The sequence below is a fragment of the Sesamum indicum genome, linkage group LG3 (genome assembly GCF_000512975.1).
Source record: "Sesamum indicum cultivar Zhongzhi No. 13 linkage group LG3, S_indicum_v1.0, whole genome shotgun sequence".
Classification (NCBI taxonomy): Eukaryota; Viridiplantae; Streptophyta; class Magnoliopsida; order Lamiales; family Pedaliaceae; genus Sesamum; species Sesamum indicum.
In genome coordinates, this window is record NC_026147.1 from 22,585,781 (window position 1) to 22,610,860 (window position 25,080).

The 25,080-nt window shown below is 36.2% G+C and overlaps 4 protein-coding genes across 6 annotated transcripts in view; 2 read left to right on the forward strand and 2 right to left on the reverse strand.

The window, feature by feature from the left end:
* Positions 1 to 2,763, forward strand: part of LOC105159290 (uncharacterized sugar kinase slr0537) — a 2,989-nt gene extending 226 nt beyond the window's left edge. The window contains exons 2-9 of the mRNA XM_011076300.2: positions 427 to 486; positions 572 to 835; positions 934 to 1,005; positions 1,111 to 1,149; positions 1,426 to 1,533; positions 1,685 to 1,782; positions 1,878 to 1,989; positions 2,256 to 2,763. Coding sequence (XP_011074602.1) covers positions 427 to 486; positions 572 to 835; positions 934 to 1,005; positions 1,111 to 1,149; positions 1,426 to 1,533; positions 1,685 to 1,782; positions 1,878 to 1,989; positions 2,256 to 2,534 — 1,032 coding nt within the window. The 3' untranslated portion in view covers positions 2,535 to 2,763. The remainder of the gene's footprint in view (positions 1 to 426; positions 487 to 571; positions 836 to 933; positions 1,006 to 1,110; positions 1,150 to 1,425; positions 1,534 to 1,684; positions 1,783 to 1,877; positions 1,990 to 2,255) is intronic.
* LOC105159252 (proteasome subunit alpha type-1-A-like) lies at positions 3,090 to 5,539 on the reverse strand. Its single transcript, XM_011076255.2, has 2 exons — positions 5,053 to 5,539; positions 3,090 to 3,871 (listed from the first exon to the last, which is right to left on the reverse strand). The coding sequence occupies exons 1-2, from the start codon at positions 5,401 to 5,403 to the stop codon at positions 3,395 to 3,397; spliced, it is 828 nt and encodes a 275-aa protein (XP_011074557.1). The 5' UTR covers positions 5,404 to 5,539; the 3' UTR covers positions 3,090 to 3,394.
* On the forward strand, positions 12,310 to 20,235 carry LOC105159254 (auxilin-like protein 1). 2 transcript variants are annotated; one of them, XM_011076258.2, is made up of 8 exons: positions 12,310 to 12,832; positions 14,485 to 17,893; positions 17,977 to 18,066; positions 18,157 to 18,222; positions 18,307 to 18,396; positions 18,789 to 18,965; positions 19,470 to 19,501; positions 20,101 to 20,235. In XM_011076258.2, the coding sequence occupies exons 1-8, from the start codon at positions 12,492 to 12,494 to the stop codon at positions 20,102 to 20,104; spliced, it is 4,209 nt and encodes a 1,402-aa protein (XP_011074560.1). In that variant the 5' UTR covers positions 12,310 to 12,491; the 3' UTR covers positions 20,105 to 20,235. The 2 variants fall into 2 exon arrangements, with proteins under 2 accessions (XP_011074560.1, XP_020548097.1); XM_020692438.1 differs by lacking the exon at positions 20,101 to 20,235 and having other exon boundaries at positions 19,470 to 19,739.
* On the reverse strand, positions 19,846 to 23,655 carry LOC105159253 (glucose-1-phosphate adenylyltransferase large subunit 2, chloroplastic/amyloplastic-like). 2 transcript variants are annotated; one of them, XM_011076257.2, is made up of 15 exons: positions 23,300 to 23,655; positions 22,883 to 23,127; positions 22,657 to 22,785; positions 22,332 to 22,505; positions 22,118 to 22,210; positions 21,955 to 22,038; positions 21,809 to 21,864; positions 21,567 to 21,660; positions 21,250 to 21,435; positions 21,084 to 21,164; positions 20,914 to 21,000; positions 20,736 to 20,840; positions 20,530 to 20,636; positions 20,376 to 20,436; positions 19,846 to 20,252 (listed from the first exon to the last, which is right to left on the reverse strand). In XM_011076257.2, the coding sequence occupies exons 2-15, from the start codon at positions 23,111 to 23,113 to the stop codon at positions 20,151 to 20,153; spliced, it is 1,590 nt and encodes a 529-aa protein (XP_011074559.1). In that variant the 5' UTR covers positions 23,114 to 23,127; positions 23,300 to 23,655; the 3' UTR covers positions 19,846 to 20,150. The 2 variants fall into 2 exon arrangements, with proteins under 2 accessions (XP_011074559.1, XP_011074558.1); XM_011076256.2 differs by having other exon boundaries at positions 22,883 to 23,161.

The window sequence follows — 25,080 nt, forward strand, 5'->3', positions numbered from 1 at the left end:
TATTTTGTATTTTGTTTGAGTTCTGTCAGTGTTTTGATGAATTTTGTGGGTTTCTGACGGAGATTATGGGTGCCCATTTGGATTTTGGATGCAAATGTTGGCATGGCTTTTGCTTTCGGTTTCCTGTGTGTTCCTTGAGCTTCAGTTCAGATTATGATGAAGTTGGAATCTTTTTGGTGAAATTGTTATGGATGTGAACGCAATTCTTATATGCTACGTTTGATGTTTATACAATTCAGTGAAAAGGATAAATTTTTATTCTCAAGAGCGTTTGTAATCCAGTAGTTTATTCATGTAATCACTTGGATTCTGGTTATGTCATAGAATATTCATTTTTTCTTAATGTCTATGGTGAATAAATTTGTGCATTTGGCGGATAAAATATTGTCATATATGTCATTTCTTGTCTGATATTATGTATGTTAGATGCCTCTCATCAGTTGCATGATCATATTGAGGGGAATACTTCTTGGTTTGCTGATTGCTGTAAGGACTGCACTCTTTTAGGTTGTTTCTCGATGTTCAATAATAATTGTTGAAATCTATTGATTTATGCTTTTGGCTGTGCTAGGTTGATGTTGAAGAGCTGAATCTAATCTTGAATGAGGTTAATACCCATGTTATTGCTTCTCCGGAGACTACATCTTCATTGAAAACCAATGCAGGGGGAAGTGTTGCTAATACTATTAGAGGCCTCGCTGCCGGCTTTGGGGTTACTTGTGGTATAATTGGGGCATGTGGGGATGATGATCAAGGATGCTTGTTCGTAGACAATATGAGTTCTTACAAAGTTAACCTCTCAAGATTGAGGTTGAAAAGTGGGCCCACCGCACAGGTGATTCTGCCTCTACAAATGCAATTCCCTTGTACAATGAAATTTGTAGGTTAATGATAATATGTATTAGGACATGATTTCTGAAATATGCAATGCAGTGTGTTTGCTTAGTTGATGAATTGGGGAATCGTACAATGCGACCATGTCTCTCTGGTGCTGTAAAAGTTCAGGTATATTTGCCTTGATCTAGTCTGCTAGTGTTGAAGCACTAAGAGAAATTCTTGACATGTTGGTTAAGACAAGCAAATGTATTCTCAAGATGTTATCCTTTACAGGCAGATGAATTGACTACAGCAGATTTGCAAGGTTCCAAGGTGAGACATCTCTGACAGTTCTTGTTCTTTTTCGGTTATGCTGTTCGTTTCTCCCAATTTGGAAAGAGAAAAACCGAAAGGAAGGTTGGATTGTCCCTGCAGCTACAGATATTCAATTCTTGAATCTGAATTGTGATGTAATTAATGCTGCCTGACTCTTGGATATTTTGTAAATGAAATCGCAAAATGTGTTTTTGGATGTTAGGTTTCATCAAGCTACTAGCTTCTTTTTGATACACTCTGTACATGTAAGTTAATCCATTTGTAATTGTACAGTGGTTAGTGCTGAGATACGCAATATTCAATATAGAAATCATTCAGGCAGCCATTACACTTGCCAAGCAAGAGGGAGTTTCTGTTTCGCTTGATCTGGCCAGTTTTGAGGTAATACCTGGGCAACCTTGAAATTTTTGAACTTTTTACTTAAAAGAGAGAAGTTGGGATTGAGTTTCTCTAAGATGTGAGTAATTGGTAACAAGAATTGGAGCTGCTCCCTGAGCATACTTGGAATTTTTTATGTAATATTCTTTGGCAGATGGTAAGGGAGTTTAGGTTCCCACTTCTACAGTTACTGGAGTCCGGGTGTGTAGACCTTTGCTTTGCCAATGAGGATGAAGCGGCAGAACTTCTGGGGTAATAATCCAGATGAGAATCTTCGGCTACATTCTTCTGAGGTTGGATTGCGAAATTTAGGCAATTCCTTATTAGCTGTTGCTAATTAATTTCAGGGGTGAAGACAAAGCAGATTCGGAGTCAGCTCTTGAATTTCTGGCCAACCACTGCCAGTGGGCTGTGGTGACATTAGGCTCAAAGGGCTGCATCGCGAAACACGGAAAGGAGGTATGTTCTATGTGCTGTATCTTCCATTTGGCGTTTTAGTTCCATTATTAACCACCAAAGAGAAAAGAAGAAGCATCAAAAGAACATTAATACACAAGGACAATGAATAATGTCAGCAAAACCTAAATCGTCAAGCGAAATCTCTGCCAATGTATATATACAAAGTACAAACTCATTATCATGACAATTATGCAATCAACTTCCATGATCAAGAAATATTTGATAAATTTGACTTAACAATGAGACGTTATGAATTGTATTTCTAGGTTGTCCGTGTCCCTGCAATTGGGGAGGCAGTAGCCCTTGATGCCACTGGTGCTGGGGATCTCTTTGCTAGTGGGTTTTTGTATGGACTCGTGAATGGACTGTCACTGGAGGACTGCTGCAGGATCGGCTCTTGCAGTGGTGGGTCTGTCATCCGTTCTCTTGGTGGCGAGGTGACTCCAGAGAATTGGCAGTGGATGTACAAACAAATGCAGATAAAGGGACTTGAAATTCCTGAACCCCAATATGGTGATAGAGATTACAGGTCATCGTGGCGTTAATAGAGCCATGGAGGTTATTATGACCAAGTTTATGCGAGAAGGCTATTTGGAGTTCCATTCTGGGGCAGATTCTATTACAACTGCCGTCTTCAACCTTGGCAAACAATCTACGAAGCTGAGAATTCAATAATTAGACTTACAATTTTGAATGTCTTGTGATTCTCTAACTTACCATATCTTTTCATCAGCAATTACCAGTTTATGGGCCCCAAGGGCATTTTGGATCACAGATCGACGCAATTCATTTTTTCTTTAAGTTGAAAATGTGGATCCACCAGAGTTATCACTTCGTCTTCATATTACATCCATCGATTGCCAGGAAAACTGGCAACCCCACCTCCTCCCTAGAATAAATGACGTTCAAGGAAACGAAATGCAGAAACAAAGCATTACAGAGTTGCAAGCTAAACTATAATCATCTGCTAATAATATATATATATATATATATATATTTCTCATACTGTTTCTAATGGACGAAGTAAGATGCTTAAAAGGGGCAAACAATCCAACAGAAATACTCTAAAGCCCATGATGCTTGTTCAACTCTATAGAAGATACGCATTATACCTTACTGCAATTTTTGCAAGAGATCCACCAGGCTATAACATACAGAAAGAGGCACAGATATCACTATTACGACCTCAGTATGGAGATTCATCACTTCGTCACAGTACAAATATGAAGCAAGGTACAAGAGGATTAACTCAAATAGTTGCATTGCGCTTCTGTTAATGTCTATCCTGCAGAGGTACACAACAACATGAAAGCATCAAGTTCGACAAGCACTTCTTTCTTGGGGGAGGGAGTTTTACCAACATGACACTTTCACCAAGAAAAGCAACCACACAAGGTAACTTTCATCAGATATCCATTGGAGTAGCACCTTGATCAGAAGGGGTTCCCTGATCGGCTGGACCTGGTTCAGCATCACTGCTTTGATCTGGAGTAGCAGCCTCATCAGCAGGTGGCTCTTCACCTACTATCTCAAACTCATCGATCAGAGCCTGCACAGTTTCTTGATCCAGTATATGGAATGCCTCCCCAACTCCCACTATGGCAATTGTGCATATTGAACTCGTCAGTTTTTCTCCCTGTAAGGTTTCCCGCAGTGCAAAAAGGGCGTCCTTGATCAAATCTTCCCTTGCGTCCATGAAACCTTCAAACTTCCGTTCTAAATATGTCTTTGCAGCCTGTGATCGGGATCCAATTGCAAATGCTTGATATTCAAAGTAATTACCGCTAGGACAGTTGTAATAAAGGTGAGCTCCAGATTCATCTAGGCCACCAACAAGCAGGCCAACGCCATAAGGTCGTTTCCAGGAGCGTTGTGTGCAGACCTACATGAGAATAATGAAAAAGGATGATAGTGATTAACAAATTTTAGGTTGGAAAAGAAAGGGGTTTTGCAATTAATACACTGAAGAAGGCAAATACCAGAGCCAAATATGATATTTCAGTGGATATTGGCTTCTCAATTACATGTTTTTCTGATATATTCAAAAGAAACAAGAACTCCTGGTCGGTTCAGACTCCAATCACAATCATAGCAGATCTAAAGCAGAATAACTCGTAGTGGACATTAATACAGAGACAACACCTACTAATACATTCCGCAACAAGTTCCAAGAAATGGAGACAAAACTTGATGGATTTATATATTCATTTTCCCATAATGAAAACATGTTTGATTAGAGATATTATCAGGAAATCTTCTCGGAAAATGTTTTCGAAAAGCAACCCTATTTTTCATGCCCTGCACCCAAGTGCTCAAGGCTTCAAGCCTATGCTCAAAGCCTACATTCAATGTATCAAAATCCTACCACTCATATTTAGAAAATAATCTTTATTTTACATTTGAAAATTCAAATATGTTTTAGTATGAAATGGAAAATTAATCTATCAGACTCAAGAGAATAAACTTTGCAACTAATTCATCCATATACATTTTCATTTCCACAAACTGACCGAGAGAATCTTCTCAAACATTTCAAAAGATATTTCTTAAAATGTAAATGGAAACAAATCCAGACGAAGTGCTTTTCGTTTGTCTTTCCACTTTCTCCTCACACATAGCCTCGTCGGTTAACAAAGAGCTAACAAAATTTCTTTCAATTTCTCAGTTAGTTTACAAACAAGCTCTAAATTCCTGCCAAAAATCCTAAAAGAGGAGGATAAATCTAAATTTTGCACTGACATCCTCACACTAGGCACTCCAACTCTATGACAATATCCCTCAATTCCCACATATGTTAACTTCCTCACTGGACATATATATTGTAGAAACGAAATGTCAGTCTCTATATTGAACTTTGCACAAACAAGAACTTCATTATGGTACCAACAAAAGTTGATCAAATTTCTGAATTCAGGTCCATAGCGAAATTCTCATGCCACTAATTCTCAATTTTAAACCCGAGTTCCTAGTTACACATTTCTCCCAAACCTTCACACGAAAATTCACCAACAAGCATGAGAAATAAAAATGAAAATCAATTGAAGGACCACATAAATACTAAACCTGAGCCTTGTCAGCCAGCTGAACAACAAGCCGGCCGACGGGGAGCGATGACTCATATGTATACGAATAATTAATGCACTCGTTGCGCAGATATCGGGAGAGGACGCGGCCGTCGGCAGTCAGTCCGGCAATGGCGACTCCGATGTGGTCGTCGACCTTGAAGATCTTCTTCTGGTGCGAGGAAAGCTCTGAACTCGCCTTGTTCACACACGCCAACACCACGTGGGTCTTCGATCTCAGGCCTATCGCTGCAGACCCCTGCTTCACCGCCTCCATCGCATACTCCACTTGGAATAGCCGCCCAGCCGGAGACCATGTTGTCACGTCCGTGTCGTATTGGTTTCTGAACATTGCAATATGCCACCGTTTGACTCTCTCTCTCTCTCTCGCTCTGTTTCAGTAGCAGAGGGGTTGGGTTTGGATTTGGTTTTCTTTTTCTTCAAGCCAACACTGAAGAAGGCACACCAAATTTCACCCTTGGGGTTGGGGTTGGGGTTTTGGGTCACTTTGCTTTTAAACTCCTTTCTTTTTTTTTTTTTTTTTTTCATAGGTTAATAACTCTTTTCGGATAATTACATTACCCTCTCTAACATTTAATACAATTACACATAAAATTTTTACAATTTAAAAAATTATATATAATGCTCTTGATATCTATTTTCATCTAATAAATAAATTTATTTATTAACCAAAATATATAAATTTGCTAATATAAACAAAAACGAAATGCATAACAATTCATATTTAGTTTTATTTGACTTTGTTACTAACTTATTACAATTTAAAAACTATTTTCTAACCAAATTATCTCGTATACATCTTCATCATTAATGCATATAAGAAGTACAATTTCATTTCTTATAAGGGTAGTTTGATAAAAATATATATATATAATGGTGAATTTTTTTAATAAATAAATTTATTTATTAGATAGAAAAAAATACCAAAAGTATAAAAATCTACTTATGATTCCATCAAATTTTACAAAAGAATGACATAATTATTTTTTTTTTAAAAAAAAAAAAGGGATGTAGGTTTAAAACTCTTCTGATCTTATTTACACATACCAAAAATAAGATTTTTAATTTTAAATTTGGATCCAGATTAACTTTAATGGGTCATGGGCCGGAGAAGTATAGTATTGAATTCCAAGTTTGTCTTGGGTTTTGAATGGGCTGTGCCTTAAGAACTCATATTACAAATTCGTCTATTTTTTTATCCCTCTTAGTCAAAATAAATTAATAAAGTTTATAATACAAAAAATTAGAGAGTTAAAAGATGTATTTTTCAAGCGATGCACATCACATTTCAGCATGGGGTGTGCCGAGAATAGTATCGAACAAATAAACCTAAAAAAAAAAACTCGTATTCTTTACCAAAAAAAAAAATTGAATTATACATCGATTCAACTAATATATCAATATAACTAAAATTAGTAAGTAAATTATATCAATTTAACAAATAAATTATAATACGATAACTCACATAGATGCGACAAATATCCAAACATTTAATGAGATTCGAACTCATGATTTCAAATTTGTTCACTAAGAATAGAATAAAAAAATAGAGTAAATGATTAGGATAATTACTACAGTTGGGGAGTCAATCATGATTAATTAAATTGGGTGGGTAGAGCTTTTACTCTCCAGGAGTTTGTATTAATCTTTTGCTTGTAATCATTTCATCATCATACGTACGACGTGTCCTGTAAATTGTATTGATGTGGATAGCAATTGATTAGGTTGAGGAGGGATTCATGTGTGAAATTGGTGGTGGGTGGGGGATTGGGAGAGCAAATCGTTACCCCTTTTGCTCCCATTTTGTTATTCATTTTGACTTCACCTCAATTTTTATACAACAGATGAAAAATTAAACATATTGTACCAAAATTGTCAGTTAGTCGTTCACAAATAGCTAATTGAACAATGATTAGACGTGTTTTGAAACAATTCTTGCATTTAATGAATAATGACCCTACATGGTGGGTGGGGAGCTCTCTTCAACCCTAACTAAACAGATTTTTTTTTATTATTATTATTTAGGGATGACAATCAGATCGATTGAATAGAATTTCGGTATTTCAAATTCAATTTGGACAGGGTCGATTTGGGTTTGAAAATAAATTTTTATTTTGTGAATTTGGTAGGGTATGGTAACGACTTGGTGTCATTATTGCTACTTACGACATGCCAATTTTTTTTAAAAAAATTAATTTTAAAACTAACGACTTCCATCAAATTTGAAATTCTACCGCTTTTGCAATAGATTTGTAATTTTTTTTATAATATTTAATTAAATAACTCAATCTTAGATCCAACAAATTCGACTTTATATCATAAATAACATAATACAGTGCATAATATCACTTAAAAAACTACCTATCTCAAGTGCCACCAAAAACTTTTACAAAATGAGTTTGATATTCAAGATCAACAATAACCACAAATACCTTCAAAAAATTGGGATAAAACAACGGACTCTTCTTAAAATTTGTTATAATTAAATACCATTTTGTTGTTTGAAAAATTATAAATACCCCCTGTGACAGCTCATTACAGGAGGATATTTTATGATATTAATAATTTTTCAAACAATGAGGGGATATTTATAATTATGATAAATTTAAAAAAAAAAACCTTATGGTAATTTACCCAAAACAAAAGACAATCACCTAACATTCATGAGTTGTGAATGTTTCTTGAACTTCTTGTCCAAACTCTAATGAATTACCAACACATTAAAAAATAACCTAAATGTGAATAAAGTGTCCAAATAAACTCATGCCCACCATTGAGGTAAAAGATATTATCCAAACAAGTAAAGTTTGATAGTGATGACTATATATCTAGCTACTTTAATGCTTTACTCTTTAGATCTCCTTAATTCTTACAAGTCATCATTGTTTCTTCTTTAGATTCTCCAAAAGCTACATGCTTTAATCATACTTGTTATCAAACTTTTCTCGGATAGTCTGTCCTGTCTCAACCTCCATCTATTAGGAGCTGATTCAACCTCAAATTATAAGTTATTCCATTATTATCACACCAATCAATCAATCCAAAGCCTAGTCTTAGATTCCAACAATCGATTTGAAATATAAACCACAACTATAATTTAATTTGATACTTTCACGCAATAGAAACATTTAGAATTATATAAAACATATAATTACAATTGATTGTCTCTCTTCTAAACAAAATAAATTGGGGCTATTATGCTATAATAATTAATGAATTTTTAAATCAGTCGTGAAAGTGAGAGTATATTTGTTGATATCTATACGAAAATACACTAAATTAATAAAAGAATCGAAATATCCCAGAAAAATGATAAATATCTAAACATTTCATAGATCTGCATATTTTGATCAGGTGACCCGGCCCGCCTGTCCCCATGACTCGCTGGAGATCATTGATTTGGCACTCATCTGACGGTTGTTCTATTAACACGTGGTCTATATGGAGTCTGAGACATAAAGAATTATTAATACTTGGAGGGCCTATTTGACAAGTATGTATTTATTATGAGATCTCACTGTCTCCAACGAGATCGCATTGTAAGATTCTTACAACTTTGAACCCTAGACTTAAACTTTGTTGCGGTGGTCACATCAACTAGCCCAGCAATGTGTGCATAGGCCAATAATCATTGGTCTAACTCGAGATACACATCACATCTATGTGTTGCCAGATCACCATCCAGATTAGCTCTGGGTCACGGAGGACCTCACCCGAATCACTTTCATTATCATCTCAATCATTACTCTTTTACATATTTATACATATAATGCTTTTTAAATCAAATAAAAAATATTATCATCATTTTCATCGAATAAAAGAAAATACGTTGATTTGACACTACTAACAACACAAAACACAATCTCATCAACTAATTCAAACATACTCATTTTTATATAAAAATCTATACAAAATTAAAAATACATCTCGCCACTAATTTATTTATTTTTTTCAAAAAAAAAAGAGGGGGCCTTGGACCGTGGTAGCCACTTCTTTATTTGCTTTTTTTTGTCTGATTCATGCAGCATTGTACTAAAGCTTTATATTGTTTAACCTGGGCCTTTCTTAAAAAGTAAAAATTTAAAAAAAAAAATGTAATAACCAATGCCACAAAAAAGGAGATACTTCCATGCATGTGGGGTCCGACTCCTATTTAGAGTTGATGTCCAAAATCTTGCACTATTTTTTTAATGATAACCATATCATTACATCCACTAATTAATTATTTATTACATATATTTTACGTATTATTTAAAAAAAATAGAAGACAATAAAATAATAATTTCGTGCAGGAAGAATAAAAATAATAAACGGGTTTCTAAATTTTAATCATTCAGGTCAAACATCATCTCTTATTTTGATTTGATTGAAATAGTAATTATTTCAAATTATAATTAGGTAATTGTACAAAACAAACGAAATGATAAGACAATTACGTTCAAACAAAGTAATAATAACAAAACTGAGGCCAGGGATTTTGTACGCATCACTAATTGCTGGAGGAGAAATCATTTCGTGAGATGAGTTTCCGACATTACACAACTATGATTCTTCATCGTTCAATCATTATTATCATTAATTTAATCATTTATACCTTTATTAGAAAAGTTAGGAAAATATTTTTTTTTTGAAATAATAACGGTGAATTATTATTAATTAAAATAAATCGATTAAAATCATTCTTATCGGATATACTATTCAATACAAATAACACACTTACTATTCAGTAAATACAACACCCGATGCATAATCTTTTTCTTTTATTCTTTATAGATACATTATTGCCTTGCTTTGTTTTATTTTAGTTTTTAAAACAACAGTGAATGAAAATATGTTTGTTTATATATATTTTCATTGAAAATGTTTTACTATCACATTTCAATTATTACTTTTTATATACTGAGATTTTGAAATTATTTTAAAATTAATTTTTCTTTTTATCTTCCATCCATCTTTCTTTCTTTTTTGCTTTCAGTTGTCTTTTTTATAATCATTAAAAGTAAGTTTTTATTTTATTTTTTTAATGAGTAAGATTATTTTAAATTTATTAATATAGTCTTTAATAGAAGATGAATTATATAATGATTTAACATGACATTCTCGACAATTCTATATCAATAAAAAGTATAACAATAAATTTCATTTAAAAAAATGCATTTAATTTGACATCACTGACAATAAAAAATAAAACTATCATTTTCATCAAATAAAAACATACATATATACATATATATATATATTAATTCGACACAACGGAAACATACTTTTATTTTTAAAAAAAATGTATATATAATTAAAAGTGCACACTCTCCACTGAAAATTGTAAATAAAAACAAAATCAAAAGATTTTACTTCCGAAATTATACATATTGAGGTAATTTAATGTGCAACTTGTCAAAGATTCTTTACAGGTTCTTTGAAATCGCACTAGATTGCACATATCTACTGCTAAATTTGCTTCAAAGATTAAATTGCTATAATCTGCAATAAGTTCACTTTTAGAGTGTATTTGGTTGGGGTAGAAAATGGACGAGCAAAAGAAATGATGTACAAGAGATAATTTTGTGTTTGGTTAGGAGGAAGAGATGAAGGTGAAGTAAAAATCGATGTATATGAAACTCCTCCGTAATGTGAGATGAGAATATATTTTATTAATAAATAAAATCATATTTTATATTATAATATAAAAGTATTTTGCGATGACAGAGTAATATATTTTTATTATAAATACACATAAATAAATGTATTTTTATCCTGATAATTACTTCAAAGTTTGAAAACAAAACACCGACCTAAACATTTCATGTGAAACAAATTTGCATGTCAATTTGTCAGAATCTGTAAATTTGGACCCACAAAATTGATAACTATTACACCATTGTTTTTTAGCATATTCCTTAATAAAAGTTTGAACTGCGGTGGTCCGGTCTGGACGACGGGCCATCCAGCCCCAGCTACAGCTTGTTGATAATTTTTTTGGAAATTCCAGCTCTGCCCCCAATCAATTATTGTTTTCCATTTGTGTCCCCTGCTCTCAAGACAAATAAAAAACGATAAATTGAAAGTAAAATTATATATATTATTAAAATAAAAATATTATATACATTAATAATGTTCAAATTCATCATTTTAAAGTTATATATCTCAATTTCGTCAATTGAATTATGAAACACAGAAAAGTAAGATTTTATTTATTAAATCAATAATGGCCGCGTCATTGTATCGTACAGAACAACACAAGTATCATAGCATTTTGTGGCAGAATTTCCCCCTGCATCCGGTCTTCATGAACCAACTCGATATAACTGTAATTTCTGCCACTTACATTTTCTTTTATTTTTTTATTAACAATAACAAATAAATTATAATAATGAACATATTAAACAACATCTTAATTAATTATAGTCAATATAACAAATAATAATAAATAAGTTACAATAACTTACATACCTTACTTTCGATGAGATTCGAATTCACGATATTAAACTTGTTTATTATTAATAATAATAATTATAATAACAATAAAAATAACACTATGCACTTATAAAATCAAATATTTAACACACAATATAGTATATATTTCATTGTTTACATGTTTTTTTAGCTATTATGATTTGGATTTAAATTACTTTATATAAATTTGTTTGCATTTCAATTGTTAATAATTCGGGTTGGGATATATATATATATATATATATGTTTCCAAGTATTAAAAACATCATAATTTTGTTTAACATTCTATTGATACGAAAATGTCAGTATGTACTCGCGCGTAAATTTGATAAAAATGAATTTAAAAATATTTGAATTTATAGAATCTAGTCGTTTGGAATGAAATTTAAACAAGTACGATTTAATTACAATAGATATTTGTATTAGAACACGCGTTCGTTAATTAAAATTATAACGGGAGATATAATTATGATAATTATATATCATTCATGAGAAGAGAAAGGCAATTAAAATTTTATGTTATAAGTAGGATGAGTTAATTCCTTATACATAACTTTATTGTACAGCATCAGAACTAATAAAGCAATAAAAAGTTTGAATGTAATTTCAAAATAAAAACTCAAATGAACAAGGAAAAAGAAAAAAAAAGGTATAGGCAACAAACGTGGCGCGATTGCAATGGTCCGGTTTTCCTAGACCTGGTGTAGCAAATAACCAACAGGTGGCCCCACACTTGTTTTTTCACATATAATATAATAGTTTTAGTTTCTCTCTCATCACTCATTTGTTCTCTCTCTCTCTCTCTCTCTCTTTCTTCTTCGTGTTGTCTGACTCTGCAGAAAATTTTCTCTGCAGACTGAAAACCTCACCGAAGAAGAACAAGAAAAACCAAACAAAACTCCGATAAATTAGACAAAAAACCCTAGTCACAGACAGCACAGAGCCTCTCTCTGTTGTTTGGTTTCCATGGAGTCGGTGTCTCGGCCCCCGCACAGAAGAAAGCACTCCACCGCAAATGCCTTCTCGTCCTCGTCCTCCTCTTTCTCTTTCAAGAACCCTTACGACGACGTCGTGTTGTCTAAAGGCGGCAAGGTGAAGTTCGGTGCTCATGAGTACGCGGAGATGTTCTCCGGGTCTTCGTCCATTCCGGTGCTCGATCTTTCGGGTCTGGATGAACCGGTGGAGTCTGCCGATTACCGGAGCTCCAAGCTCGACTATACTAGCATTTTTGGTGGATTCAGGGACGATGACGTTGCCGTGCCTTATGACGAGTTGGTTAATGCTGCTGCGAAGAAAGCTAAAACTCGGTGAGGTTTTGTTTTTCATTTATTGAGAAATTTACCCTTTTTTTTTGGGCTATTTTATGAATTTAAATGGAAAAATAAATGACTTGCGTTTGCTGTTGTTTAAAAGAAGTGGTTGAACGTTTGCTCTTCTCGCTGAGTGAACGTTGTCTGACTGTTTTTGAATTTATTGTTCTTAATTTATGTGGTTTGGATTTTTGTTCATTCGTTTATTTTTCATTAAAGTCTTTATTTTACCCTATACGTTTTAGAGAAAATAATTTTGTGTTGTTTCTTACATTTGCCTTGGGCACCAAAAATCATAGTTCTGAATATTTTCGAAGTTATCTTTTCGGCTGAAATCGCTTTTGTTCGGTTGAATTGCATCTTCATCTATGGGGAATAAAAATTAATACTGCTTTTAAATCCATGTTTTTGGGGCTTTTAAGATTGAATTTCTTTGCAAGCAATTTTGAATGTTTGTCAAAGTTTTCTTTTTTGCCTTTTTTCCAACACTGTGATTGATTTGTTTATGGCTTTTCAGATTGGAAAGCTAGATTTTTGCTTCTGATTGTGCTTGTCTAATCATAGTTGAGCTGTGCTAATTGCTAAATAGTAAGTTGAAAAATTCCACTTGGTGCGCAGTGGCATATTTAGATCTATCTGAGATATATTGTATTGGCTAAGTGATGTTCTGTGATGATATGGTCTTTCCATTCAACTGCTAAAATTATTTATTTCGATTCAACTTTCACTGTTATTTCTTTAGACAGTGGTAAAGTCGATAGCAACATTCAACTGTGTCTTTGCTGTAACACAGAGGACTATCTGGCATGATTTTGTCTTTGAGTACGTGTAGTTTGAGGCATACGACCTAGAAGAGAAAAATGTTTTGGTTGGGAGTTGTCTCTTGGGGAAATGTAACAGTATTTACTTGGTGCATTTTTTATTTTGCAGCTGGGACACGCTTAATTTCTTATAATTGCTTTTCCGGCATATCTTGTTTGGTAAAGGATATTCTGTTTTTTTCTTCTTAAGAAAAGGAAATCCTTTTATGATTGCAAGAATGATAATCATGCTGATCCCCTGGATTCTTACATATAGCTGATAGTGTGGAACTTTTTTTAACTTTCTTTTGGATTTCCTACGGTAACTATAAATACGATTGTTAGAGTTTATAAAAGTGAGAAAGGGAGCTGAGTTGCCGGACTTGAATCTAGTAAGAATCTGTTTGAATATTCACTTATTACATTACAAATTCTTAATTGCACATGCTATAACCTCGTCGAATAGTAATTTAAGATCTGGAGTTCATAAATACAATGGGATAGTTCTATATGTTTTTCTTGCTCGTATTCCTATTATCCTGTGTTTTTCATGTGCATCTTGCATTTATGTTAAATACGATTCCCGTGCCATTTTCTGTTTCTTTCCTTTTCCCTTTCTTCTTTTGTTTATTCTCTCTTCCCTCTCTTCTCTCTCTTTACAATCATAGGTTTTCAGAATGTGAACTCTTCTTTAGATTCTTGTAATCTTTTGTCTCTGAAGCATACGCATGTATCTCCCTTCATGAACAAACACATTCAAGTTATATATATATTTCTTGCTTTTCGTATGTTGGATGAGAAGAGCTGTTTGGTATCCTATTCATAAATCCTTTATTACAACTGCTACAGGAGTCTGGCCGATGCGCACTCACGTTCTCAAGAATCATTTTCGCTACATTCTCCGGGAAAGGCCAAAAAGTTCCCCCATGGGGCATCTGACCAATCTAACGAAGGAACTAAGCAGCATTTTAACCTGTCTTTCAATAAGACTGGTGAAAGAAATGCTGATGTATCAAATGGGAAGACACATGTAGCACAACTCAATGCTGTTCCTGGATTTACTTACTTTGTTGATGGAACTCCTCAGTTGCAGAAGACAGAAGGTGACAGGTCTGTACCTTCATTGAAACGTGAAGTTAGTCGCACCTGGAGCTTCAGTGCTGGCGTTGAAGCAGTTGCGGTTAAAGGTGGAGTAAGTTGGGAAAAGGCTTATATACCTGAAAAGTCATGCAATGTGAATGACATTAACACCAGGGCAAACATCTCGAAAGTTCCACCAACTTCAAGTCGTCCATCTAATCCAAACGTTAACAAGGACGCCAGGCGCTCCAGGTTACCGAGTTTTGCTTCTAAGGATGCTTCTGGAGAGGCTGCTGGTGAATGTTCTCCACCTTTATTTGAAGAGGAATTAGATGAAAATTCAGTTGCTGCTGTATCTGCCGCTGCCTTGAAAAAAGCCATAGAGCAGGCTCAGGAAAGTATAAGAATTGCAAAAATGATAATGGAAAGAAAAAAGGAAGGTCTTCAAGATGGTTCTGAACCTAGGTCTAAGGGTCGCTTGAAAGTTAAGTATAATAAGGAAACTAGGCTTGACCATGAGGCCAATGGGTCCGCAGAAAGAAATGCAAGGGGGACATGTGAAAGATTAGATCCTGCATTCCCTATATTCACTGAGTTGGAATTTGCTCCTTCAGTCAGTCATAGTGAGAAACTTCTTAATGCTGGAAAGGCTGAGGAGGGTAGGGTAAGGGACAATGATCGAGCTGCCAAAGAACATGGAGATGCATTCAATGGGGAAGGTGAGAGATCTGCTCCATCTTGCAGTCAGAGAGAGACAGTTAATATTACTGGAAAAGACGACTTGAAAAATATCGGGCAAAATTTTGAAGCAGCTGAAGCATGTGGAGAGGGAACAAAATTTAGTGGATTAGCAGCTAATGCAGAATGTACAACTGCAACTCCAAAATCTGACAATGGTAACTTAGTATGCTCCACAAATAAACTCGGATCTCACCTCGTGGAGATGGAAACTAGCAAGGAAATCTTCGAACAGAGAGAGTTATACTGTCATCAACCAGAAGGGCCTGAAGTCGTTGCTGAAAGGGCTCCAAATACTTCCCAAAGGGCAGGGGAGGTGGAGAAAAGTGTGGATGAAGGCCTGGTTCAGGCAACTACTCATCATATACAAGAACCGGAAAATATTGCTGAGCTGTTGGAAGGAGTTCATAATTTTTCTCAAAGCACGCAAGAGCAGGAGAAGATTGTGCATGAAGCAGGTGAAAATTTGAGGATCGAGCAGGAGGTTGAAGTAACTGAGGAGAGAGATATTGTTGATGATGATAAGGAAAAGTGCGAGAAGAAAAATGAGGAAATGGTTCATGGGGAACACTTCACTGTGCTCAGCTCGGAGTTCAATAATTTGCTGAATGAATTGCAGGATCTGTCCGAGAAAGACATGTTGGAGCACAAAGACAGAGAAGCGAAATCGGAAAATGGTCTACATGGAAGAAGTAGTGATGGAGCAGAAGATCGGGTGAGTCAGAAAGAGGCACATACATTATTTGAAAGTGAGCAGCAGCTGAAGGAGTCCCTGATGAAAGAAATAAGTGAGGGGAAACCTGAAACCTTTCCAGAAGTAGCAGTTGGAGAAAAGGTAAATGTAGTTCATGAGTCAGAAATTGATGACAGGAAACTGAATCATGGACAAAAATTACCTGGAGAGGATGAGCAGAATGAAATTGCAGACAATATGGAAACTTCTGAATTTGAAGTAGCTGAGAACATACAGATGGAAGTAAATGGTTGTGATGAAGTTCAGAATAGTGACGTTCCTTGGGATTCTGGAGAAACAAATGACATTCATAGAGGATGGACAAGTGAAGAAAATCACGATAAATTTGGGTATCAGGAGGTTGCTGATGAATCTGTTGATGCCCATAGTGATGATTCCGGTACCATCTTTGGTGGTACTCATAATGATACTAGCACCATCTTCGGTGAAAGTCAAGAACCTTCTGATGTTCACTTAAACAACAAAGCAGAAGAATATAAAGCAGCAGCTAGAAGCTACAAAAAGAATGATAACTTGCCTGGAGTAACTGAGACATTTTCGACAATTGAGAATAAGGAGGCAGGAAGACAATTCCACCTGGAGGTTGGTGAAATGCCTGGAACAGATAGCTTGCGCAGATGTGCATCTGAAGAGAACTTTATCGGAAGCAAACTGAATAATACTGTTGAAGGTCTTTCTTCTGATAGCAAGACTGAAACTGACAGTTCCATGAATGCATCTAATGAAGATACACTGCCAGAAGATGAGGACACATGCAAACCAGCTAGCGAGATTCATAATGCTCCTCAAGAGTCTGCTCCTAAAATCAATATGCAAAATTTACCTGAGGTCCATCCTTCTGATAATAAAGCAGCTGAGTTTGATCAGATAAATGTGAGACCGGTGTTGGAACCAACTTCAGAGAGCGAAGAAGAGTCAGAATCGACCTCCATTCCTGAAAATATAGATGGAGTGTCAGCTCACGAGTTGAAGGAGAGTACCTCAAACAAGGAAGCAGTGAGAGATGACCTTGATATGATTTCTGATGAAAGAGAAAATGTTGAGGACCAGAGCAGAGGGGTGTATCCGGAGGACCAAAGTGAAGAGATGCACTGTCAATCAAATAATGAGCCCAAAGAAATGGACAAGTCCATGGAAACTGAAACAGAGGTAGAAACAGGTCAAAAAATGGGAAATAATGATGAGAATCTCAGAGGAAAATCCACCATGGAACAGAAAGACGCCAAAGGAAATGAGCAAAAATCTGAGATGGATGATCACCGGCAAAGAATTGAAGCCATCAAGAGGGGAAGAGAGCGGGAAAAAGATCGAATAGCTGTAGAAAGAGCAATTCGAGAAGCTCGCGAGAGGGCATTTGCTGAAGCTCGAGAAAGGGCAGAAAGAGCTGCTGTGGAGAGGGCAGCAGCTGAGGCTCGACAAAGGGTTATGGCAGAGGCAAGGGAGAAGCTTGAGAAGGCCTCCGTAGAGACTAAACAGTCGGCTGATAAGGCATCCACTGAAGCCAAGCTTAGAGCAGAACGTGCTGCAGTAGAAAGAGCCACTGCAGAGGCCCGTGAACGTGCTCTAGAGAAAGCAATGTCTCAGAAAACTTCCTTTGAGCCAAGAACACAGGCTGAGAGAAACCCTGCAGAAAGGTTTTCTACTTCCTCCAGAAATAATGGACTGAAGCACAGTTTTTCATCCTCGGTGAGTATGAGTTTTGTCTGCTGTTCTAGTGATGGACAATGTTCATTGTAACCAGAAAAATGATGGAGGAATTTTTCCTGTAGGATCTGGAGAAAATTGATGGAACTGCTAGTGAATCAGCCCAAAGGCGCAAAGCAAGGCTAGAGAGGCATCAAAGGATAATGGAACGGGCGGTAATCATGAATTCGTTCTATGTGGAAACTAATAACTTGAACTTGCACTAGGTTATAATTTTGTTTTTCCCATTTACTTTGTCTTTTCAGGCAAAGGCCCTTGCAGAGAAGAATATGCGTGATCTTCTTGCCCAGAAAGAGCAGGCGGAGAGAAATGTATAGTTCCAATTATTTGAAATTACATATTTGTCTTGTTGCAAATCAATTTTTCTTATGACAAACTTCTTTGTCTAATTGCAGAGACTGGCTGAGTCTCTTGATGCTGATATTAAGAGATGGGCAACAGGAAAGGAGGGGAACTTGCGTGCACTACTCTCAACTCTGCAATATGTATGTGCCCCTGTACACAGCAATGAGTCACCATGACATTAACTTCAGTCTTTCAGTTTAAATAATTGCATATGAACTTCCAAATCAAACTGGGGTTGCCTAGTGGGCATCATGCATAAATTGATCAAGTAAATACACAACAGAATGCAGTTTACTGTTTAAGTGTTCTGACTAGTGTTTTAGTTGTAGAAGTAACTGAGACTGAGAACCTCATATTTGAATTACTTCACTGCAACATTCCACAACAAAGATCTGCTGCTTCGTGCTTCTTTACATTAGGTTTCTCTCTCTTTGGTATTTTGGGTAAAAATAAAGAGATCAATTATGGAATGCAACAGTTAAGTCCAATCAGTTAGCGAACCATATTGGATTTGACTCATTTTAATCTGCAGATCCTTGGGCCTGAGAGTGGCTGGCAACCAATCTCCCTGACAGAGATCATAACAACTGCTGCTGTAAAGAAAGCTTACAGGAAGGCAACTCTTTGTGTACATCCTGACAAATTGCAGCAAAGAGGAGCCAGCATTCAGCAAAAATACATATGTGAAAAGGTTTTTGATCTTCTCAAGGTATGTTGATTGTTGCCATTGGAAAGTGAACATATTAGTTGCTGTATAGGGTTCTAAAGGCATTAATGCATAACATAAGATCCTTGCTAGCATGATAAGAACACCATCTGCTCTGAAAATGCAATTCAAAATTGACAAGTGCACATTAGGCTGTCGAGTGGGACTTGATCGCATTGAGGAATGCCTGAACTTAGTATGAAGTAAAAGAAATTCTGCTATAGTTTCGATTTCCAATAAATTTCTTCTGAATAAAAATTCTGCCTGGAAGAGTCCTGGTGTTTATAATTAATTTACCTGATGAAGACTAGGGTGAATCACATAACTATAGGAAGTTGGTGACAATGGCTAAAACTGCAGGATTAGTCCACATATCACATAGTAAACTAAGTGATGGCCTCTCTCTAGGATGAATCAGTCCCTTCTTTTTCGTTATTTTTAGATGAATGTCTTGCATTTCTTGTTTGGCAATACATCTTACTTGTGCTCTTGCTTCATTACCTACAGGCCGCATGGAACAGGTTCAACTCAGAAGAAAGGTGAATAGCAGAGTAGTCACAATTGTTACAGTGATGCATCTTTGTATTTAATTTATTTAATTTATTTTTTCATATGAGAGTTTAGGGCTATTTCCCGTAGATTTCACCAAATAGATACAGTGCAGAAAGTGAAAAGATGGTGGCAAGAAATTACTTCATTTGCTGATAGCTAGATGTAACTCAATGAACTTGGATCTTTGATATGCATATATTTAGGTATATTTTCATCTGTTTCAAATAAGTTCGCTTACTATGGAAGAGTAGTTATTCAATTGATCGGCAGTCTCAGTACATACGGTGTTGAGCGCTTGGGGTAGACTGATATTTGTACAGGAAACAGAAAATCCTTCCAAAACCAGTGTTATTGTAGAACAATCACGAAAGCTTACCAAGATATGGAATGCAAGTCTTGAGAAAGTTGGAAAGTTGAAGAAAGCACAGACCCTTGTATAGTGGGATGACGTAGAAACTCAGAATTGTGCTGTAGTTTTGACATAGGATTTTGACTAGGAAAAGCAGGATGATCCCAAACTAGTTATTCTTAGGTTTATACATACAAAGGAGGAACTAATGATATACAACTATTTCTATTGAAGCAGATAACAGTTCCAGCTTGCCGTCCTGGATCCACCTGCATGTCACTATGGTTTTATATGACAGTTCCATCCTTAATCGTGGTGTTCTTCAGTAGGACTACTATCCCAGATCTGATGTAAAATCCTTCATCTGCCCTCTCAGCCTCTTCAACACCCTGGGACGTCCAACAAGTTCAAGTGTTTTATATGAGTACCAGGTTCTCAAACTTGCAGTAGAATACCTACATCAGCTTGGATAACGACAAACAGTAAAAGATGCAAGTGACAAAGAAACCTACATCTTTATTTGCAATGACGACGTCCTTTCCGATCTTTGCATTCTTGTCGATTATACAATTACTTGGAGGAAAGGCCAAATAACAGGGAGTCAGGATTAGTCTTGAGCATGTTATAATCGGATGCAAAGACAAACTAGTTCAGTTCCAATCGTACCTTATTTTCGTATTACGTCCAACGCCAATGGGAACCTTACCCTCAGCCAGAAGAGATGCAATTTCGGACTCTGTCTGATAGTAGTCTGCACCCATCATCATTGTATCCTGAGAAAACAAACCTTTGTCCTGTTATAATCATTTTTGTACATTAACTAAGTGCAAAATCTTCTTGTCTCTAATTTGCAGCTAAAGATGTGGATATACCTTCAGCTCAACACCGTAGTCTAGGCGTGACCTCACACCTACTATTGAGTGTTGGACGCTACACTCCCGCAAGAAGCAACCATGTGAAATTATTGCATCAACTATCTGAAAAAAACGGCGTTCATGAGATACATCATTACAATGAGCTCAACGGCTGCTATGTAGCTTACCAGCATACCCTGCATTTTTCGACTTTAGTAGGTGGTAAGAATCTTGGGGATGTGTAGAAAGGGGTCTTTGGGTCGTTAAGATCAAACTTCAGATGCTGCAAAATGAACTTCACCATTGAGACCCAGAACAAACCTGGTAAGGCAACTGCTCAATCCAGGAAGTGATAGCCGTACTGACCTGTTCTGTGAGTGCCAAGTTGGCATCAAAGAAAGACTTTATGGTTCCAATGTCCTCCCAGTAGTCATTAAATAGATATGCCTGATCGAAGAGAAATCCAAGAAAACAAATGAGATTGAGAGAGAAAATTGTGATTCAAGTTTAAATAGGGCTGTCCAAGGCTTACCTGAACATTGTGATCCTTCACCGCTGAAGGAATGATCTCGGAGCCGAAGTCATTGCAAGAAGGATACTTTGATTTCAGGAGGTCCAGTAAGACATCGGTTCTGAACACGTAAACACCCATTGATGCAATGTAAGGAAATTTCGTAGCCTCGTGATGAGGAAGTCCCAGAAGAGAGGTGTCAACTTGCTGCAAGACAGCATCAGGTAGAGCAATGAAAGTAAATACAAATGTAGAAAGCTAGCTCACAACTTTTCAAAAATCAAAACTCGGTTCAAGAATGTTGTGCGTAAGTTCAGTTAACAGGAAAATAGATTTACCATCGCTTTCAGAGCAGAGCCCTTTGGTTTCTCAGCAAACTGAATGATCTGCCCTGTTTCATCAATTTTCATCAGCCCATAGTCTGAGGCTCGGCTGCGTTGCATGAAAAAGAATTGAACTTAATAACAAATATTTAATCGATGTATGGGATACAAACATAACATGGTGATTTCTCTTTTAGCATGATTATTTCTTTGCCTTGAAGTGAATCAAAGTTGAAAAGATTGGATTAAACACATACCTATCATCCATAGGCACACAAGAAACTGTAATGTCAGCATTTGTATCTATATGTTTCTGCAAGAAAATTGTCCAGCAACATCTAAGTTTTAATAACATAATACAGCTTTCAGAATGAAACATATGTTCAGTAAGTTGACAAAGTACCTGAACAAAGTCCATGTAGTCCATCCGGTAAAGGTGGTCGCCAGACAAAATTACTATGTGCTCAACATTTTTGTGCTTGGCATCCTAAGCATATGTTAAGATTTACCACATCAATCATACTCTGAACAGGTTCCTGAAACAGTGTCTGATTTCAAACACTCACCTCAAAAACCCATATGAACTGTCGGACAGCATCTGCAGTTCCTTGAAACCACCTCTTCCCTGTGTCCCCTGGTGTCTGAGTGGCAGCCAGAACCTGTTTCCAAGGTATATATATATATGAATGAAAGCCCCAAAGAAATTCACAAATATAAAAATACAAACCACCTACAGACTAAAGCTAATTAACGGGCTATTATTGGAACCATACATCTTACCTCCACAAAACCATCCCCGAAATTCATACCATTCCCAAAGTTATACGTCCGAGCAAGATGTCGATTGAGGGAGAAGGAATTGTACTGAGTTAAAATGAAAATGTTACGAATCCCACTGTTGATGCAGTTACTCATAGGCACATCAATCAGCCGATAACAACCCCCAATAGGAACCTACAGATAAGACCATACCATTAGGCCATGACAACATTAATTTGCTCCAACCATTACCAAATCATTATTCAATATAATACAATGAAGTCATTTGCTTAATATCTTGTGCACCAACATATCAGCAGTTTATATAGTAGAAATCTGTTCTTACAGCTGGTTTTGCTCTTCTGCTGGTAAGAGGATAGAGGCGAGTCCCTGCACCTCCTCCAAGAATTATGGAGGCCACAGTCTTGGGATCTGCCTTTGGATTCTCTTCCAAAAATAATGATGATTCCAATGCCTGAAATCAGCATCCAAAAGCATACTTCACATGAACAGTACCAGCAAGAACATTCCACAAATATAAAAACTGAACCTTGTTCAAGATTACAACTTACTGCCAATTCTTTGTTGATATCACGTGTGAGAACAGAGAATGCCACTCCAGGCTTAAATTTTCTGACCCTTTTTTCACTAAGGGACTTCTTCCAGATCTGAGCCCCCAAAAGATTGTTTTTTGATCTCCTTTTGACACTATCTCCCCAAAATCCATTATCTCTTTCGCTTAAACCGCCATTGCTTTGTATGGATAGAACCTTAGGTTTCATGGTAGGGGAACAGGCTTCCATTTCTATGTAAAATCCTAGAAAAGTTCACCAAATGATCGTCAAATTTACCTGAAAAGGAGTTTGAGGAACTTTTACTACATGGACCAGAAGTTAAAAAGCAGAACCAAGAAAAGCTCGAATTTTGAAGATGAACACGGAACACTCAAAGCAATAAAACAACCAGAACCCAGATCAAGAAACACTTACTATAATCAGAATGAACAACGAATGCAGACTTGAAGAAGTTATCACAAAGAACTCACTTGATACAAATGTTGAAAATCTGTCATAGAGTATTAGTGCATGTGAAGAAGATGAAGAAAGAGAGGAAAAAAGGGCGTGAGAAGCGTGATGATTATAGTGAAATAAAGACTGGGTTAGTTGAGTTCAGTCCTGGTGTCTCGTGAATCCAACGGGATTACGAGAATCCCCCGAAAATGGAGTGTTTTCTATTGCACAAATTACAGAAAGTATTATTATTCCCAAAATAGTATGTAAGATCTTTTTCTTTCCCCCTCAAAAAAGGAAAAACCAATTTCATGCATCCAAAGAATTAAGGCTGAAGTTGTCTTTCTGAGTCTGAGCTGTGATGAGAGAATGAGAACCACATGTCATTTGAAGAGTTGGGTTCAGACTACCATGTTTGCTTGGAAAGTACAATCCCTCAAGATCCACCACCTTTCTTATTATTTTATTACTAATTACCGAGTATCAGATCTTTTGTCCTAGTGCAAATATTTGGAATAAAGCTAGCAAAGAATATATTTTTTTCCGGGTATAAAACATGAATCGAGTTTATTAATACAGATTCGGATCAACGAAATGAAAAATTTTCTTAAATCGTACACCAATCACACATATATTGCACTTTCCTTGATGTAATTGATTTACATCAAGCCAAAATCGATGTGAATTAAAAAAATTTCCTTGGACAGAAATACGAGCTAAAATGCGCATCCATAAACTTTGTCCACTGCAGAGTAGTGCTGCTGTATCCCATTTTGTCAACGCTCCTCCAAGACACATGATGAAATGGGGGCGCTGATCGGTCTATTCAACCCATATATTCCTCCACAAGAACGTTAGCAAATAAAAAAGAAAACTCATCTTGCTTACATCCTCCTGCACAATTTCTTTCTTTTTGTTTTAGAACTTAGAGCTGGTTATGTGTGGTCCGGCAGTTCGCTGGAGATAGATGCCGCCGTTGGCATGCAAAGCTGGAGTCTGTCATCACCCTTTCTACAGTCGAACGTAAATTTCACTCGTTTACAGTAAATTCAAGAACCCAACTGTTGAAACAGTAAAAATCTCGATGATGTCTGGACTTGTCGTAAGCCCAAGTTTGGCTGGGTCCAACAAGTCTAGTAGGCCCAACAAGTATTTGAATTTCATGAGGTATAAGGTATTCTTAAAAAGTTGATGGACAATTCTGAGTGGGGAAGGAATGAATAGGCAGGCGAGTTATGACACATGTGTGATAGTTGAGATGGATTGATGGAGAGATGGAGGGGGAGTTGTAAGAAAAATGGGCATAGTGATAGTGGCAGTTCCACCAGAAAGCATAATTTTTTGAGCAGCTGGAATATTAGGAAATAAAAGCTTTCTTTCTATTCACTATCTACAAACAGAATATTATTGTTCTTGCATCTCAAAAGTAGTACCCCACCATCCAAACTCAACTCTGCCACGATTCTTCAGTTTCTTAGCAGCAAAGGATTCACAAAAAATCTTATCAACTTAACATGAATGTATATTAATTAATAGTGTGATATTTTTGGTGCAATGCATGTAAAAGATATGTCCCTTTGAGCAGTAGTTTTATGTTATTTACAAATTTGAAATTTGATGGATGTGTTTGTTTTTGGGTAAGCATGTATGTTGAGGTGTCCAAGAAGTCGTGTTTTTTTTGGATTGGATACTTCAAGAATTTCTTCATATGGTTTCCATATATAGGGGAATGATCCATGTCTTATCACTTGTTGCTTCCA

What these genes read in the sequence shown, in the direction of transcription:
- LOC105159254 (XM_011076258.2), top strand. Translation starts at nt 12,492, where the DNA reads ATGGAGTCGGTGTCTCGGCCCCCGCACAGAAGAAAGCACTCCACCGCA. An exon ending in AAGAGCAGGCGGAGAGAAAT is followed by an intron (nt 18,223 to 18,306) that starts GTATAGTTCCAA and finishes GTCTAATTGCAG; the next exon opens with AGACTGGCTGAGTCTCTTGA. An exon ending in TACTCTCAACTCTGCAATAT is followed by an intron (nt 18,397 to 18,788) that starts GTATGTGCCCCT and finishes TTTAATCTGCAG; the next exon opens with ATCCTTGGGCCTGAGAGTGG.
- LOC105159252 (XM_011076255.2), bottom strand. Translation starts at nt 5,403, where the DNA reads ATGTTCAGAAACCAATACGACACGGACGTGACAACATGGTCTCCGGCT. An exon ending in AGCTGGCTGACAAGGCTCAG is followed by an intron (nt 3,872 to 5,052) that starts GTTTAGTATTTA and finishes ATTCTCATGTAG; the next exon opens with GTCTGCACACAACGCTCCTG.
- LOC105159253 (XM_011076257.2), bottom strand. Translation starts at nt 23,113, where the DNA reads ATGGAAGCCTGTTCCCCTACCATGAAACCTAAGGTTCTATCCATACAA. An exon ending in GCAGAAGAGCAAAACCAGCT is followed by an intron (nt 22,506 to 22,656) that starts GTAAGAACAGAT and finishes TCTTATCTGTAG; the next exon opens with GTTCCTATTGGGGGTTGTTA. An exon ending in TCGTCATTGCAAATAAAGAT is followed by an intron (nt 20,253 to 20,375) that starts GTAGGTTTCTTT and finishes TGGACGTCCCAG; the next exon opens with GGTGTTGAAGAGGCTGAGAG.